Source organism: Phacochoerus africanus, chromosome 2, assembly GCF_016906955.1.
Source record: "Phacochoerus africanus isolate WHEZ1 chromosome 2, ROS_Pafr_v1, whole genome shotgun sequence".
NCBI classification, from domain to species: domain Eukaryota; kingdom Metazoa; phylum Chordata; class Mammalia; order Artiodactyla; family Suidae; genus Phacochoerus; species Phacochoerus africanus.
Genome location: NC_062545.1, coordinates 132,625,138 through 132,642,275, shown reverse-complemented (window position 1 = coordinate 132,642,275; position 17,138 = coordinate 132,625,138). Strand labels below are relative to the sequence as shown.

Sequence of the window (17,138 nt, the reverse complement as noted above, 5' to 3'; positions counted from 1 at the left end):
GCTATTGTGACTGAAGAACTGTATTTTAAATTTTATTTCTTTTTAATTAATTTAAATTTAAATAGGTAATAGCTACTGTTTTACTGTTTTGAACACCACAAGTCTAGAGCCTCTATCACTGGACACTGAAGCATATTGCCTCTAGATAGTGGTAGTGTAAATGAAGGAGTGGACAGATAGCCAGTTAGTAAATATTTCAGGCTTTGCAGGCTCCATAGTCTGCATGATCTCATCACATTTCTTCTTTCTTTGCTTTTCATTTTGTTGTCTACAACCCATGTAAAATGTAAAACGCTGCTGTTAAGGGCACATTTGACCTAGCAGCTACAGCTTGTGGGCCTCTGGATTATTTAGACTAACAGTTCCCAAACTTTCTTGGCTCGCGGTGCCCTTAGGCCAAAAGAAATACTTAACAGTTGCATCTATTAAGTGATTAAGTCCAGACAATTTTATATTTTTTAAATTTTTTACTTTTATTTTATTTTATTTTTTTTGCTTTTTTTGCTTTTTAGGACCACACCTGCGGCATAAGTTCCGCAGGCTAAGTTTCACACCCAAGTTCCCAGGCGAGGGACTGAATCAGAGCTGCAGCTGCCTGCCTACAGCACAGCCACAGCAACGTGGGATCTGAGCCATGTCTTTGACCTACACCACAGTTCACAGAAACACTGGATTCTTAACCCACTGAGGGAGGCCAGGGATCAAACCGGAATCCTCATGTGTACTAGTCGGGTTTGGAATTGCTGAGCCACAATGGGAACTCTAGTCCACACAATTTTAAAAGTTGTTATTGAAGTTCTCTTGTTGTTGTGGAAACCGCAAAAACCGTGGCAGTGGAAGGAGACAAACAGCACTCAGAGATATGGAAAAGCAAGGTTTATTCAGCACTGGTGCGGGCTCAGAGGAGTCACCTCCAGAGTCTGAGCACCAGGTCTTTGTTCTCATTAACTTTTATACACTACAAGGTCTTCATTTTCCCATGTAAGCATCCCAGACCTCCCCCCATCCCCAAGCAGACAGTGTTCCTCCCTAAGAAACTGAGCAAGCAAGGTTATAGAAGCGGAACTGATAAGCAATGCTGGGTACATGATTAACAGTGCTGCTGGCTTGGACATAGGGCACACAGTTGTTACATTGTTACAAGAAGGGTGGTATAGTGAGGAGCATAGCTGGAAAGGCAGCTGCCTCTTTAGCCAAGGGGGGTTGTTCTTTAGCTAAAACTCTTATTTCATTGTGATGCAGCAGATTAAGGATCCAGCATTGTCACTGCAGTAGCTTGGGTTGCTGCTGTGACACAGGTTCAATCCCTAGCCTGGAAACTTCCATATGCCACCGGGATAGCCAAAAAAAAATTTTTTATTAGGCAATCCTAATCATTTGGTAGCCATTTGAAACTACACATAAATTTAAGGGAAAGATAGTATTTTATTTTATTCAATTATTTATTATTGGTTATGTGTGTCTGTTGAACAGCTTCTAAATCTTAGAATCAGATTGGATACTGCCACCCTCATTTCCTGTACCTCACTGGTAAAATGTACTTGCTCTATATTACAGCAACTGCCAAAAATCTAGCTTTGCAATAGTATGTTATGAAAACTAATGTAATATGAATGAGTACTGTTTTGAGCTAGTAGTGCTGGATAGATATTGAGAATTGTTGTTAATCTCAAAAATTAAAATATCCCGGAACACCTTTGTGAATTTGCTATAGCTCCCCTCCCTGTGCGCCGGGTGCACAGTTTTGGAACCAGTCAATAATCAGATAATGTGGCAGTGATCAAAAGTTCAACTATAACAGCATTTTACAAATGAAGTTTTGGAGGAGTTGCTGTTGTGGGGCAGCAGAAATGAATTCAGCTAGGATCCATGAGGATGCGGGTTCGATCTCTGGCCTCGCTCAGTGGGTTAAGGATCCGGTGTTGCCGTGAGCTGTGGTATAGGTTGCAGACTTACAGCAACAACTCGGACTTAAAACAATGCAGACCTAACAGCAACAACGCGGATCCCACATTGCTATGGCTGTGGTGTAGGCAGCCAGCTGTAGCTCCTTTTCCACCCCTACCCTCAAACTTCCATATGCCTTGGGATTGTAAGTATAATCAACTCTGCTATTTAAAATGTTATCTTTATGTCTTAAAATTTTTTTTGCTGAGTAATGTTAAATTTTCATAAATTTGCGTTTTATGCAAATCTATTATTTTGATGCTTGATTGATTATATTTTGAGATTGAATTATTATATAATCCATAACTCTTATAAAGTTGGGCAAATTTTGATTTGAACCACTGAAATCCATATCCTCACAATTGGAAATAGTCACTGATTTCATCTTGAATATAAGAATTTTTCCAGGAGTGGTAATTATAACAGAGTAGGTTTTTTTTGTTTTTTTCTTTTTTTGGTTTGTTTTTTGCTATTTCTTTGGGCTGCTCCCGAGGCATATGGAGGTTCCCAGGCTAGGGGTCGAATCGGAGCTGTAGCCCCTGGCCTACACCAGAGCCACAGCAACGCGGGATCCGAGCCGCGTCTGCAACCTACACCACAGCTCACCGCAATGCCGGATCGTTAACCCACTGAGCAAGGGCAGGGACCGAACCCTCAACCTCATGGTTCCTAGTCGGATTCGTTAACCACCGCACCACGACGGGAACTCCCAGAGTAGGTTTTTTTTGTTTGTTTGTTTTTTTGTCTTTTTAGGACTGCACCCACAGGATATGGAAGTTCCCAGGCTGGGGGTTGAATCAGAGCCACAGCAACTCAGGATCCCAGCCATCACTGAGCGAGGCCAGGGATCAAATCCATGTCCTCATGGATACTAGTCAGGTTCGTTAACTGCTGAGCCATAAATGGGAACCCCGTAACAGAGTGCTTTAAACTCCTCAAAATTTCTCATTTCATAGCCCCATAGTGAAGTTTTTCCTTCCTTCCTTTTTTTGGCCTTCCCATAGAACGTAATCCTGAAATCACAACTCTGCTCTTAATCTCTTCATAGTTTATCATTTCTCTTTCTTTTTTTTTTTCACCTTTTCTCATACTGTTTATTTGTTACAGAAAAATTTTTCTTCAGAAATGGATGGGATGTCTTCAGAGGCTAATGAAGAAAAGTAAGTGCATGATATGCAGCTAAAAATATTAAATTCTTTTTTTTTTTTTTTGTCTTTTTGCCATTTCTTGGGCTGCTCCTGCAGCATATGGAAGTTTCCAGGCTAGGGGTCGAATCAGAGCTGTAGCCACCGGCCTATGCCAGAGCCACAGCAACTCGGGATCCCAGCCGCGTCTGCAACCTACACCACAGCTCATGGCAACGCCAGATCCTCAACCCACTGAGCAAGGCCAGGGATCGAACCTGCAACCTCATGGTTTCTGGTCGGATTCGTTAATCACTGTGCCACGACGGGAACTCCTTAAACTCTATATCCAAGATACCTTCTCAATTAGTAAGACATGTTGATAACTTCTGAAACCTTTTCCCATTCTGTTCCAGGGAAAAGAAGTAAATATTACAAAGTAACAGCACTCCTTGCCATATCTTTATATAAACTCATCTAGAGTCAAATCTGAGAGGGACTTTAGAGACCACCTCCCATCTCTTCAATTTAAGGATGAGAAAATTGAGGGCCAAGGAAATTAAATGATTTGCCTAAAGTTGGCATTACAAACTGGTGGCTGTTCAGCCTGCAGTTTTACTGGGCTCATGTTATTTCTTGGCAGCAGTTAACCTGAGTGGAGTAACATAGCATGATGGTCAGACCTTTATAGTATGAACATCACTTATTTTTCTTGCACCTGCTAAATTATCTGTTTGGCCCTTCTTTGCCATTTGAATATTCAAACCCAGTCTAAAAATCACACAGTTGTCAAACTAGAGCTTATAGTCTCTTGATTTATGGTCTATTTATCTTATAATTTTACTTTTATCAATAGGTAAATAGTATTGTACTAGTGGTATACCATATGTATTTTAAAACATTGACTTTCTAAATACTGAGTTTAAGGCTGTAAACTTTTCACATTTTATTAAGTGAAAGTGATGACCAGTTTAAAAGCGTGTAAGGGATGTTGTAATGATGAGTTTTAGAAATTCAGTCTTTTACTGATGTATATGTAAATTTTTTTTCCTCTTTCAGTGACACTGTAGAAAGACCTGTTAGAAGACGACATTCCTCAGTAAGAAATACTTATTTAAACTAATAATTGTTACTTTTTATCTAATGATGAGTATATATCCCAGTAATATATATGCATATGTTTTTTTTGCTTTTTAGGGCGGCACCCATGGCATATGGAGGTTCCCAGGCTAGGGGTCTAATCAGAGCTATAGCTGCTGGCCTACGCCACAGCCACAGCAATGCAGGATCTGAGCCTCATCTGTGACCTACACCATAGCTCATGGCAATGCTGGATCCTTAACTTGCTGAGCGAGACCAGGGATCGAACCTGCAACCTTGGGGTTCTTAGGTTCGTTAACCACTGAGCCACCACGAGAACTCCTATACCCCAGTAATTCTGACTGTGGTATCACCATCCCAACCCCACTGGCTTCTCTTGCTCTCTGGATAAAGACTCAAACATTGGAGTTCTTGCTGTGGCACAAATATATATATAAATATAATATATGTATATTTGAACTTGTGTACAAAGCTGTAGCAGGATACAAAATAATATAATTCAAACTGATTTAAGCACAAAATTTATTGTTAGAAATTAGAAAAAAAATCCAAAGATAGGGATGTTGTTAGGCACAACATAACTGACCAGGTGTTCCAACAATAGCACCAATGGTTCTAACTATTGTTCTTAGTAAGCATCTTTGCCACAAAGCTTTTTTGCCACATAATTAATTGGCAATAGTGCAATTTTGCCATTAAGGTTAAGTAACTAATTGACAGTTTGGTTTCATTTCTTCATTGATGCAATATTTTCATTTTTATATTACGTGAATCTGAGAGAGGCCAAGGGTCTCCAAAGCAGAGTTGAACCCACATTTCCCATAGAATTTTGGAATCTCTCTCAACAGACATATAACAGTATGCCAAGAACAAACTGCATTGTTGAAGGCTTTCACAATGCAATACAAAGCTTAGTTACAAATATGCATCCTAGTATTTGGAAAGTGATAACCTGTCTTAATGAAGGGAGAAGTTTTAGTGAAAAAGAAAAAGTGTGATGCCAAATGAAGAAAATGAATGAATCAATAAATTAAAAACTTATAAAATACTGTGAGCAAAAGACAGAGACAAGTGCTTAAATACAACCCACAAAATAAAATAAATTATTTGTGTAGTATTGCCATGAATCACACATTCTTTCCTTTCTCTTTTTAAAATTTTTCTTATTTATTTATTTATTTATTTTTGATTTTTAGGGCCACATCCGCAGCATATAGAGGGTTCCAGGCTAGGGTTTGAATTGAAACTGTAGCCGCCGGCCTGCACAACAGCCACAACAATGCCAGATCCAAGCTGTGTCTTCGACCTACACCACAGCTCATGGCAACACTGGATCCTTAACCCACTGAGCAAGGCCAGGGATTGAACCTGCATCCTCATGGATGCTAGTCAGATTCGTTAACCACTGAGCCACGATGGGAACTCCAAATTTTTCTTTTTTATTTAAACAAATTTTTTTTCTTTTTATGGCTAAACCTGTGGCATATGGAAGTTCCTGGGCCACAGATCAAACCTGTGCCACAGCAGCAACCCCAACCACTGCAGTGATCACAACATGGGATCCCCAACCCACTGAGCCACATGGAAACTCCTCATTATATCCTTTTATTTATATCCTCTTTTATTGCAAAATTGCTATAGGGCAATTAGTTATGCAGTGAAAATGTTTGCCCTGAAGATGTCTGTCACAGAGATAACTTACAGTGAAAGTGCTGGACATGATCACCAATACTGGGATTTCCTTTGATTTTTTTTGGCTTTTAGGGCTGCACCTGCGGCATATGGAGGTTCCCAGGCTAGGGGTCTAATCAGAGCTGTAGCTGTTGGCCTACACCACAGCAACACCAGATCCGAGCCGAGTCTGCAACCATAGCTCACGGCAACACTGGATCTTTAACACACTGAGCAAGGCCAGGGATTTTTTGCTTGTTTGTTTGTCCTTTCGTCCTTTTAGGGCCACACCCGAGGCATATGGAGGTTCCCAGGCTAGGGGTCTAATCGGAGCTGTAGCCGCTGGCCAGAGCCACAGCAATGCCAGATCCAAGTCACATCTGCAGCCTACACCACAGCTCACGGCAACGCCGGATCCTTAACCCACTGAGCAAGGCCAGGAATCGAACCCGCAACCTTGTGGTTCCTTGTCTGATTCATTTCTGCTGCACCATGACAGGAACTCCTTTTATTTTTTATACTCTGATCACTTTCTCTGGGTAATCTCTATTATCTGACAGGCTTTCTCCCATCTTTTTTTTTTTTTTTTTTTTTTGCTTCTTAGGGCTGCATCCACAGCATATGGAAGTTCCCAGGCTAGCAGTTAAATCAGAGCTGTAGTTGCTAGCCTATACTACAGCCACAGCAACACAGGATCCAAGCCACATCTGCAACCTACACCACAGGTCACAACAACATCAGATCCCCAACCCGCTGAGTGAGGCCAGGGATTAAACCCTCATCCTCATGGGTTCTAGTCAGGTTCATTTCTACTGCACCATAACAGGAACTCTAGGCTTTCTGCCTGTGATTACTACAGTATATCTAGCTCGCCCAACTTTTAAGTTCTATGTGAAAAATAGTGTGTATTTCCTCAAGATAAAAGAAAAACCCATAATACTCAGGACTGCATTGTGTTGGCTCAATTATCTTGATATGGGTCAAGTCCTCATTACTAAACCAGTCACTGTTGAGCACAGAATATCATGTGCAGATTTTTCTTGGCCAGGGCTAACTGTTGAACCCTACAGTTGGGGTAGAGGTTTACCCCAACTACATAGAATGAGAGTAGGCAAAGTAATTGGGGAATGTGGGAAAGAAGAAGGGAATATTTAAACTAGCCACAAAGTGTAGCACTGAGCAATATGAATATGACGAGTTTTAGAGGTTTTTACATGAATTGTAGCATCTCTACCTTTCTACTCATGGTATAACTTGAAATGAGGTGATTATTAATAGATATGGCAGGTTTTCTTGAATAATTTTCTTACTTCTAGATTTTGAAACCCCCAAGGAGCCCTCTTCAGGACCTCAGAAGTGGGAATGAAACTATTCAGGTAAGTCTCAAGTACAAGTGCCTTATAGATGACTGTTTTCAGTGATTGATTGATTGATTGATTTAATTTATTTTTACTCTTTTTTTTTGGCCATCCAGCAGCACATGGTGTTCCCAGACTAGGGATCAAATCCTGCGACAAGGCAGGATCCTTTTTTTTTTTTTAATTAGTTTTTAATTTTTTCTATTACGGTTTATTTACATTGTTTTTTCAACTTCTGCTGTATAGCAAAGTGACCCAGTCATTCATATATATATATATATGTGTGTGTGTGTGTGTGTGTGTGTGTGTGTGTATGTATATGCACATGCATTCTTTTTTTCACATTATCCTCCATCATGTTCCATCGCAAGTGACTAGATTTAGTCGGATTTGTTAATCACTGAGCCATAACGGGAACTTCTGTAGGGAGTGTTTTCATGACATATTCAATTTCATTTCTAGTGATCAGTCTGTTCAGTTGATCTATTTCTTCTTGATTCAGTTTTGGCAGGCTGTAAGTATCTAGAAGGTTGTCCATTTCTTCTAGGTTATCAAGTTTGTTGGCATATAATTGTTCATAGTACTCTCCTATGGTTTTTTTTTTATTTCTGCAGTATTTGTTGAGATTTCTCCATCTTCATTTCTTATTTTGTTTATTTTCAATTTTGTTTACTCTCTCAACCAGCTCTTGATTTTATTGATTTTTTTCCTGTTGTATTTTGAATCTCTATTTTATTGATTTCTTCTCTGATCTTTATTTTTATTTTTTTCAAGTATCACAATGTTTATTGCTTCTCCTTTGATCTTTATGATTTCCTTCCTTCTGCTGACGTTAAGTTTTGTTTGTTTTTCTTTTTCTAATTCTTTTAGGTGGTGGGTTAAGTTGTTGATTTGAGATTTTTCTTCTTTTTTGAGGAAGGCCTCCATTGCTATGAACTTCCCTCTAAGCATTGCTTTTGTGGCATCCCATAGATTTTGAATGGGTGTGTTTTTCATTATCATTTGTCTTGAGTTTTTTTTTTTTTTAGCGAGTGCACTGATTTATTTATTTATTTATTTTTGTCTTTTTGCTATTTCTTGGGCCACTCCCATGGCATATGGAGGTTCCCAGGCTAGGGGTCGAATCGGAGCTGCAGCCACCGGCCTACACCAGAGCCACAGCAACTCGGGATCCGAGCCGCGTCTGCAACCTACACCACAGCTCACGGCAATGCCGGATCCTTAACCCACTGAGCAAGGGCAGGGACCGAACCTGCAACCTCATGGTTCCCAGTCGGATTCGTTAACCACTGCGCCACGACGGGAACTCCTTTTTTTTTTTTTTTTTTTTAGGGCAGCTCCTGTGGCATATGGAGGTTCCCAGGCTAGGGGTCCATTTGGAGCTACAACTGCTGGCCACAGCCACAGCTACAGCCACAGCAATGCAGTATCCAAGCTGCGTCTGTGACGTATACCACAGGCTCATGGCAACACCAGATCCTTAACCCACTGAGCAAGGCCAGGGATCAGACTCACAACCTCATGGTTCCTCTTCGGATTTGTTTCTGCTGTGCCACAGTGGGAACTCCTGTCTTGAGGTATTTTTTAATTTCTCATTGATTTCCAAGTTGACTCATTGTTTTTTTAGTAGCATGTCCTTAAGTCTCCATGTAGTCAGTTTTTTATCATTTCTTTTTTTTAATTAATTAATTTATTTTTTGTCTTTTTGCCTTTTCTAGGGCCGCTTTCAGCAGCATATGGAGGTTCCCAGGCTAGGAGTCGAATTGGAGCTGTAGCCGCCAGCCTTTGCCACAGGCACAGCAACACCAGATACGAGCCGCGTCTGCAACCTGCACCACAGCTCACAGCAACGCCAGATCGTTAACCCACTGAGCAAGGGCAGGGATCGAACCCGCAACCTCATGGTTCCTAGTCGGATTCGTTAACCACTGGGCCACGGCTGGAACTCCTTTTTTTTTTTTTTTTCTCATTTCTTTTTTTGTGGTTGATTTCTAGTTTCACGCCATTGTTGTTAGAGAAGATGCTTGAAATAATTTCCGTACTCTTAACTTTGTTTAGGTTAGTTTTGTGCGTCAGTATGTGGTCAATCCTTGAGAATGTTCCATGTGCACTCGAAAAGAAGGTATATTCTGATTTTTTTGGATGTAATGTCCTAAAAATGTCCATTAAGTCTAACTTTTCTGTTGTGTCATTTAGGATTTCTGTTGCCTTATTGATCTTCCATCTAGAGGATTTTTCCATTGATGTGAATGGGGTGTTAAAATCTCCTACTGTTATTGTATTCCCATAAATTTCTCCTTTTATGTCTGTTAGTAGTTGTTGTATGTATCTGAGTGCTCCTATATTAGGGACATATGTATTGATGATTATAATATCCTCTTCTTTAATGGATCCTTTTCTCATTAAATAGTGTCCTTTGTCTTTCTTTATGGCCTTAGTTTTAAAGTCTATTTTGTCTGATACGAGTATTGCAACTCCTGCCTTGCTGTCTTTTCCATTTGCATGAAATACCTTTTCCCATCCTCTCACTTGCAGTTTATGTATCCTTTGTCCTAAGTTACATCTCTTGTAGACATCATATTGTAGGCTTTTGTTTTTTTTATCCAGTTTGTCACTGTATGTCTGTTTTTTGTTTGTTTGTTTTTGTCTTTTTGCCATTTCTTGGGCCGCTGTAGCACAATATGGATGTTCCCAGGCTAGAGGTCGAATCAGAGCTGTAGCTGCCGGCCTACACCACAGCAATGTGGGATCCGAGCCATGTCTGCGACCTACACCACAGCTCATGGGAATGCTGGATCCTTAACCCACTGAGTGAGGCCAGGGATTGAACCCGCAACCTTATGGTTCCTTGTCGGATTCGTTAACCACTGGGCTGCGACAGGAACTCCATTGTATGTCTTTTGATTGGAGCAGTCTATTGACATTTAAGGTAATTATTGATAAATATATATTTATTGCCATTTTAAACCTTGTTTTCCAGTTGATTCTGTGTTTCTCCTTTTTTTGGTTGGATGATTTTGTTTTATGCTTGTGTCCTTTTTAGATTTTGTGGATGTAATATTTTGTTTTGATTTGTGGTTGCCCTGTATGTTAATGCTTTCCTATATCTGCTTGCTTTAGCCTGATAGTCATATAGGCTTTTTTTAATCTTAAAAAAAAGAGTCTAGATTTTCTTTCCTTCCTCATATTTTATGATTTTGAAGTCCTTTTTAAACATCTTCATTCTTCATGTTTGACCTTTTGCTGTTCCTTGTGTTCGTAGTTGCTTTTACAATAGACTTATTTTCCCCCTTTTATTTCTGTATACTGGCTTATTTAATTGATTTCTTTTTTTTTTTTTTAGGGCTGCACCCACAGCATATAGAGGTTCCCAGGCTAGGGGTCCAATCAGAGCTACAGGTGCCGGCCTACACCACAGCCACAGCAACACCAGATCTCAGCCATGTCTGCAACCTACACCACAGCTTACGACAATGCCGGATCCTTAATCCACTCAGTGAGGCCAGGGATTGACCCTGTGTCCTCATGGATGCTAGTCGGGTTTGTTAACCACTGAGCCACCACGGGAACTCCATGGAGCTTTAAAACTAACAGAATCTCAATAGTAATTTTGGAACTAATTCCTTCATTATATAGGAGAGAAATATGAGGTCCAGAGAGGTTACATATTTTGTCTAAGCTCACGTAGCTAGTTAGTGCAGACTTTAAATTGAAGCTCTAGGAGTTCCCGTCGTGGCGCAGTGGTTAACGAATCCGACTAGGAACCATGAGGTTGCGGGTTCGGTCCCTGCCCTTGCTCAGTGGGTTAAGGATCCGGCATTGCCGTGAGCTGTGGTGTAGGTTGCAGACGCGGCTCAGATCCCGTGTTGCTGTGGCTCTGGCGTAGGCCGGTGGCTGCAGCTCCGATTTGACCCCTAGCCTGGGAACCTCCATATGCCGTGGGAAATAGCAAAAAGACAAAAAAAAAAAAAGAAAAAATAAATTGAAGCTCCAATCTCCTAATTTCAAACTCAGTGCTCTTTTCCAATATACCACACAAATTTCAGCCTATTGTTATTAGGCTGAATGCTGCCTTTATTGTCTGCCAGGATCTTAACAGAGATGATGAACCTTCCTGATTCTTTGTTATGATAAAACTTATGCTTAGTTATCCCAAACTAAGACTGTAAAATTCCCTATGGATTTTTTTTTGGGGGGGGCTAAAATTTTTATGGCCGTACCTGAGGCATATAGGAGTTCCCAGGCCAGGGATTGAATCTAAGCCATAGTGGTGACCTCTGCTGCAGGTGCAGCAATGTCAGATCCTTTAACCCACTGCACCTGGCTGGGGGTCAAACCTCCATCTCTGCAGCACCCCAAGCCCTTGCAGTCGGATTCTTAAGCCACTGGGCCATGGAGGGAATTCCTCATCTTTTGCTTTTTGTATTTAATATCTATGTGAATAAAAATGTTTGTGGAGTTTCCATATTGGCCAGCAGTTGTGAATCCAATTCGTATAGGTATTTGATCCCTGGCATCGCTAAGTGGGTTAAGGATCCAGTGTTGCTGTGAGCTGCGGTGTAGTTTGCAGATGCAGCTTAGATCCTTTGTGGCTGTGGCTATGGTGTAGGCCAGCAGCTGCAGCTCCAATTCAGCTCATAGCCTGGGAACTTCCACATGCCAAAGGTGCGGCCCTAAAAAAAAAAAAAAGTTTTTCCTTGTTAAGATGAGGGAAAATAAAAATAGTATATTATAAGGAAAAGATGCATCACTAATCATTGCGGAAACACAAGTCAAAACCATAGTGAGATAGCGACTTGTATCCATTAGGATGGACTATTAAAAAAAACCAAAAAAACAGAAAATAGCAAGTGCCATGGATATGGCCCTAAAAAGACAAAAAAAGAAAAAGAAAAGAAAGTAAGGAGAATAGTGATTGCCAGGGGCAGAGAGGAGGGAAAAATGGGGAGTTGTTCATCAACAGGTACAAAGATTCACCTGTGCAGGATGAATAAGTTCTAGAGATCTACTGTACAACATTGTTCCTATAGTTAACAATATTGTACACTTAAAAATCTGTTAAGTGGGGTAGGTGTTTTGTTTTTTTTTTTCTGGCTTCTCTTTTTTGACTGTACCCGTAGTGTATGGAAGTTCTCTGGCCAGGGATCAGATACAAGCTACGGCTGTGACCTATGCCGTAGCTGTAGCAATGCCAGATCTTTATCTCACGGCACCACAGAGGGAACTCCTAAGAGGATAGATCTTGTTAAGTGTTCTTACCCTAATAAAATAAAAATTTAAAATTTAAAATGTAGTTAACAGGAGTCCCTTTTGATGCATCAGGTTAAGGATCTGATGTTGTCACTATGGTGGCCTGGATCACTGCTGTGGCATGGGTTCAGTTCCTGGCCTGGGAACTTCCACATGCTTTGGATGTGGCCAAAAAATAAAAAATAAAGATAAAAAATAAATAAACTTAAAATGTGGTTAATGTATGATTGGGTCAGTTTGCTGTACAGCAGAAATTGACAGGACATTGTAAATCAACTATAATAGAAAAAGTAAAAATACTACCAAAAAAACATGGTTAAGATGGCAAATTTCATATTAATTGTGTTTTACCACAATATAATTTTTTTTTTAAATTATAGGTGCAACCTCAGCATATGGAAGTTTCTGGGCTAGGGGTTGAATCTGAGCTGCAGCTGCCAGTCTAAGCCACAGCCACAGCAACCCCAGATCCGAGCCGTGTCTGTGACCTACACCAGAGCTCAGGGCAGTGCTGGATCCCTAACTGACAGAGTGAGGCCAGTGATCGAACTTGCATCCTCATGGACGCTAGTTAGGTTCATAACCCGCTGAGCCACAACAGAAACTCCTAAAAAATTTTTTAATCTTAAAAATAGTGTAGTAAGTTTACCATATTAGGCAATATATCGCTTGTTTTGTCTCCAGTCTTTCTTCTATTTTATAGCAAAGTAACTAGTCATTTAAAGAGGCGAGAAAAGGTAAGTAAAAAGACAGTAATTCAGAGTTCCAGATGTGGTCCAATAATATCAGTGGCATCTTGGGAGCTCTGGGATGCAGGTTCAATCCTTGGCCCCACACAGTGGGTTAAGGATCCAGCGTTGCCACAGCTGTGGCTTAGGCTGAAATTGAGGCTTGGATTTGATCCCTGGCCTAGGAACTCCATATGCCTGCGGGCGGCCAAAAAGGAAAAATAAAGATAGTCATCACCTTCCTTAAATATATGTTGTTTGTGTCAGTGGGCTTATTATCATTCACACTGAAAATCATATTCATGTTAAGTGCTTCTATAATGGAGTTTTTTTGAGAATTAAATTAATTATCAAAATTAATAACATAATAATTAGAATAAGACCTGATCTCTGTCTGTAGTACTCTGGAGACTGTGGTTTCATTAAGAATCATACCGTCTGTTCTCTGCCCTTAGGAATCCAATGCTTTCAGAAATAAGAAAAATTCTCGTCGAGTCAGCTTTGCAGATACTATAAAGTAAGTTGAAATGAGAAATAATGTTACAGATAACTTTTTTTATGTTATACCTAATATGCTGGTACTAACTGATTTAGATAATTTGTGTTTCTATTAGATAAACATTAGAAAATTATTGTTTAAAAGGCTTTTATTGGAGTTTCTGTCGTGGTGCAGTGGTTAACGAATCTGACTAGGAGCCATGAGGCTGTGGGTTCGATCCCTGCCCTTGCTCAGTGGTAAAAGGATCTGGCGTTGCCGTGAGCTGTGGTGTAGGTTGCAGATGTGGCTCGGATCTCGTGTTGCTGTTGTTCTGGTGTGTAGACTGGTGACTACAGCTCCAATTTGACCCCTAGCCTGGGAACCTCCATATGCTGAGGGAGCGGCTCAAGAAAAAGAAAAAAAAAAAAAAGGCTTTTATTTAGCATTATACTGAAAAGAGAAACATGGAAAGCATCCCCTATAAAATCATGACAGCAGTTACTTACCATCTTATTGGAAGTGCTAACCAACAAAAATACTAGACAGAGAAAATGGAGTTATAAAAATTGGAAAGATGGGGATAAATCTATTACCTTTGCAGATTGAATGATTAAATATTAGGGAATTCCAAGAGTATCAATTGAAATAGCTCTATTAACAGTAAGCAGTAAGATACACAATTAATATGTAGAAATTAATTTATTTCCTATATAAAAATAATAACCAGAGAAATATCCTTTTTTCCGTTGTGTTATATTTTATTGCTGTAAATTAACTAATAGTGTATAAAAAATAAAACATTACTGAAGGATGCTAAACTAAGAATTGTCAAAAAAAATATTATTAATTAAAAAAAAAAATAAAGAAGCATTCCTATCGTGGCACAGCGGAAACAAATCTGACTAGGAACCATGAGGTTGCAGGTTCGATCCCTGGCCACACTTAGTGGGTTAAGGATCCTGTGTTGCCTTGAGCTGTGGTGTAGGTCACAGACTTGGCTCAGATCCCATGTGGCTGTGGCTGTGGCTGGCAGCTGTGGCTCTGTTTGGACCCCTAGCCTGGGAACCTCCATATGCCGCAGGTGTGGCCCTAAAAATAAAAATAAAGAATTGTATAGCAAGTTCTTTCATGGCATAGCACATTAAGGATCCAGTGTTGCTACAGCTATGGCACAGGTCTCATTTGCAGCATGGGTTCAACCTCTGGCTGGGGAACTCCACATGCTGTGGGTGTAGCCAAAAAAAAAAGAATTACAGAATTATAGTCCAGGTATGTGCTAAGGCGTGGGATTGCTGGATCATGTGATTGTTCTATATGTAGTTTTTTTAATTATTATTACTATTTTTCTTTTTAGGGCCACATCTGTAGCATATGAAAGTTCCTGGGTTAGGGGTCGAAAAGGAGCTGCAGTGGCCAGCCTACACTGAAGCCACAGCAGTGCAGGTTCTGAGCCACATCTGCAACCTGTGCTGAAGCTTGTGGCCCTGTTGGATCCTTAACCCACTCAGTGAGGCCAGGCCTGGAATGTGCATCCTTTTAGAGGCAGTGTCTGGTCTTTAACCCGCAGAGCCACAATGGGACCTCCAAGAAATGGGTTGATCTCTTAGAGATAGGCTTTAAAACTAAACAGGTTCACTAGAGATTTGTGTGTAAATAAGAATGCTGCTACTAAATATTTTGTGAGAAAAAAATCAAATGAATAAGAGCAAATCAAAAGACATTCCTTATAAGATCAAGACATTCCTTATAAGCATTTTTACTGAAGAAGTAATTATAGGAGTTCCTGTCGTGGCTCAGTGGTTAACGAATCTGACTAGGAACCATGAGGTTGCAGGTTCGATCCCTGGCCTTACTCAGTGGGTTGGGGATCCGGCATTGCCGTGAGCTGTGGTGCAGGTTGCAGACGCAGCTCGGATCCCATGTTGCTGTGGCTCTGGTGTAGGCTGGTGGCTGCAGCTCCAATTCGACCCCTAGCCTGGGAACCTCCATATGCTGCAGGAGCGACCCTAGAAATGGCAAAAAAAAAAAAAAAGTAACTATAATGTAAATATGGCTTGCTGATCATGGAATCTGAACCATTAGTTACTTGAATGATTCAGAATGTTTAATGGCACCATGCTATGAAACCTAATGAATCCATCTCCACAGTATATCCGTACACCTATTGCAAGCCTTGAATGTTTCTGTGTACTCCTTGAACAGGTGTGGCAGAGGTTTGATGTCATAACTCATTTGTTCTCCCATTTGTTTCAGACTGACTTTTCTTAAATATGCTTGCTTTAGAAATAATGTTAAGGTAAAAATAACAGTTTTTATTTTTTGTTAAGATTTGATTATTTCCTGTGGTGTGTTAGATATTTTTATGTAAATTTTTTTTTCAGGAATTCCTGTCTTGGCTCAGTGGTTAATGAACCCGACTAGCATCCATGAGGACTTGGGTTCGATCCCTGGCCTTGTTCAGTGGGTTAAGTATCTGGCATTGCCTTGAGCTATAGTGTAGGTCACAGACATGGCTCTGATCTGGAGTAGCTGTGGCTCTGGCGTAGGCTGGAGCTACAGCTGCAATAGAACTCCTAGCCTGGGAACTTCCATATACCACGAGTGTGGCCCTAAAAAGACCAAAAAAAAAAATTATTTTTTTCTTTTGAGTTACTTTTTTTAGGTTATATTCCTCAAAGTAGAATAGCCAGGCTTAAAAGATGTAGTTGTGGAGTTCTTGTTGTGGCTCAGTGGTAATGAACCCAGCTAGTATCCATGAGGACTCGGGTTTGATCCCAGGCCTCACTCAGTGAGTTAAGGATCTGCTGTTGTCTTGAGCTGTGGTGTAGGACACAGACAAGACTCAGATCCTGTATGTGCAGTCTTAAAAAAAAAAAAAAGTGGTAGTTGTGTAGTCATTATTACATTTTTGTTATTGGTTTTACTACTTCTAGTAATGTACCTTTTTTCCTAAGACCCTATATAAAGATTAGATTTTAGCGCTTATTTTTAGCTGACTTAATTGATTTTTGATTTAGTCATTGTATTTTTAAATTTTTTTAAAATTTATTTATTACTCAAATGAATTTATCACATCTGTAGTTGTATAATAATGATCATAACAATCTAATTTCACAGGATTTCCATCCCACAACCCAAGTACATCCCCCCATCCCCAAACGGTCTCCTCCGGAGACCATAAGGTTTTCAATGTCTGTGAGTTAGCATCTGTTCTGCAAAGTTCAGTCTGTCCTTTTTTCAGATTCCACATGTCAGTGAAAGCATTTGATGTTGGTGTCTCATTGTATGGCTGACCTCACTTAGCATGGTAATTGCTAAAAATGCCGGTATTTCATTCTTTTTAATGGCTGATTAATGTTCCTTGATTTAGTCATTTTAATTTGTACTCTGTCATCACTATTTTTCTGTGTTTTTTTCATGTATGCTTTTTTCTTCTCATTTTGAATTTTTAAAAAAAAATCTTCTCATCTACCTAGGCAAT

General features: G+C 40.1%; 1 protein-coding gene across 1 annotated transcript in view; it reads left to right on the top strand.

Moving 5' to 3' along the window:
• The window catches only part of KNL1 (kinetochore scaffold 1), a 74,467-nt gene that overhangs the window by 2,077 nt on the left and 55,252 nt on the right, over window positions 1–17,138 (top strand). Inside the window, 4 exon segments of the mRNA XM_047766701.1 lie at window positions 3,055–3,107; window positions 4,131–4,170; window positions 7,160–7,219; window positions 13,635–13,696. Coding sequence (XP_047622657.1) covers window positions 3,073–3,107; window positions 4,131–4,170; window positions 7,160–7,219; window positions 13,635–13,696 — 197 coding nt within the window. The 5' untranslated portion in view covers window positions 3,055–3,072.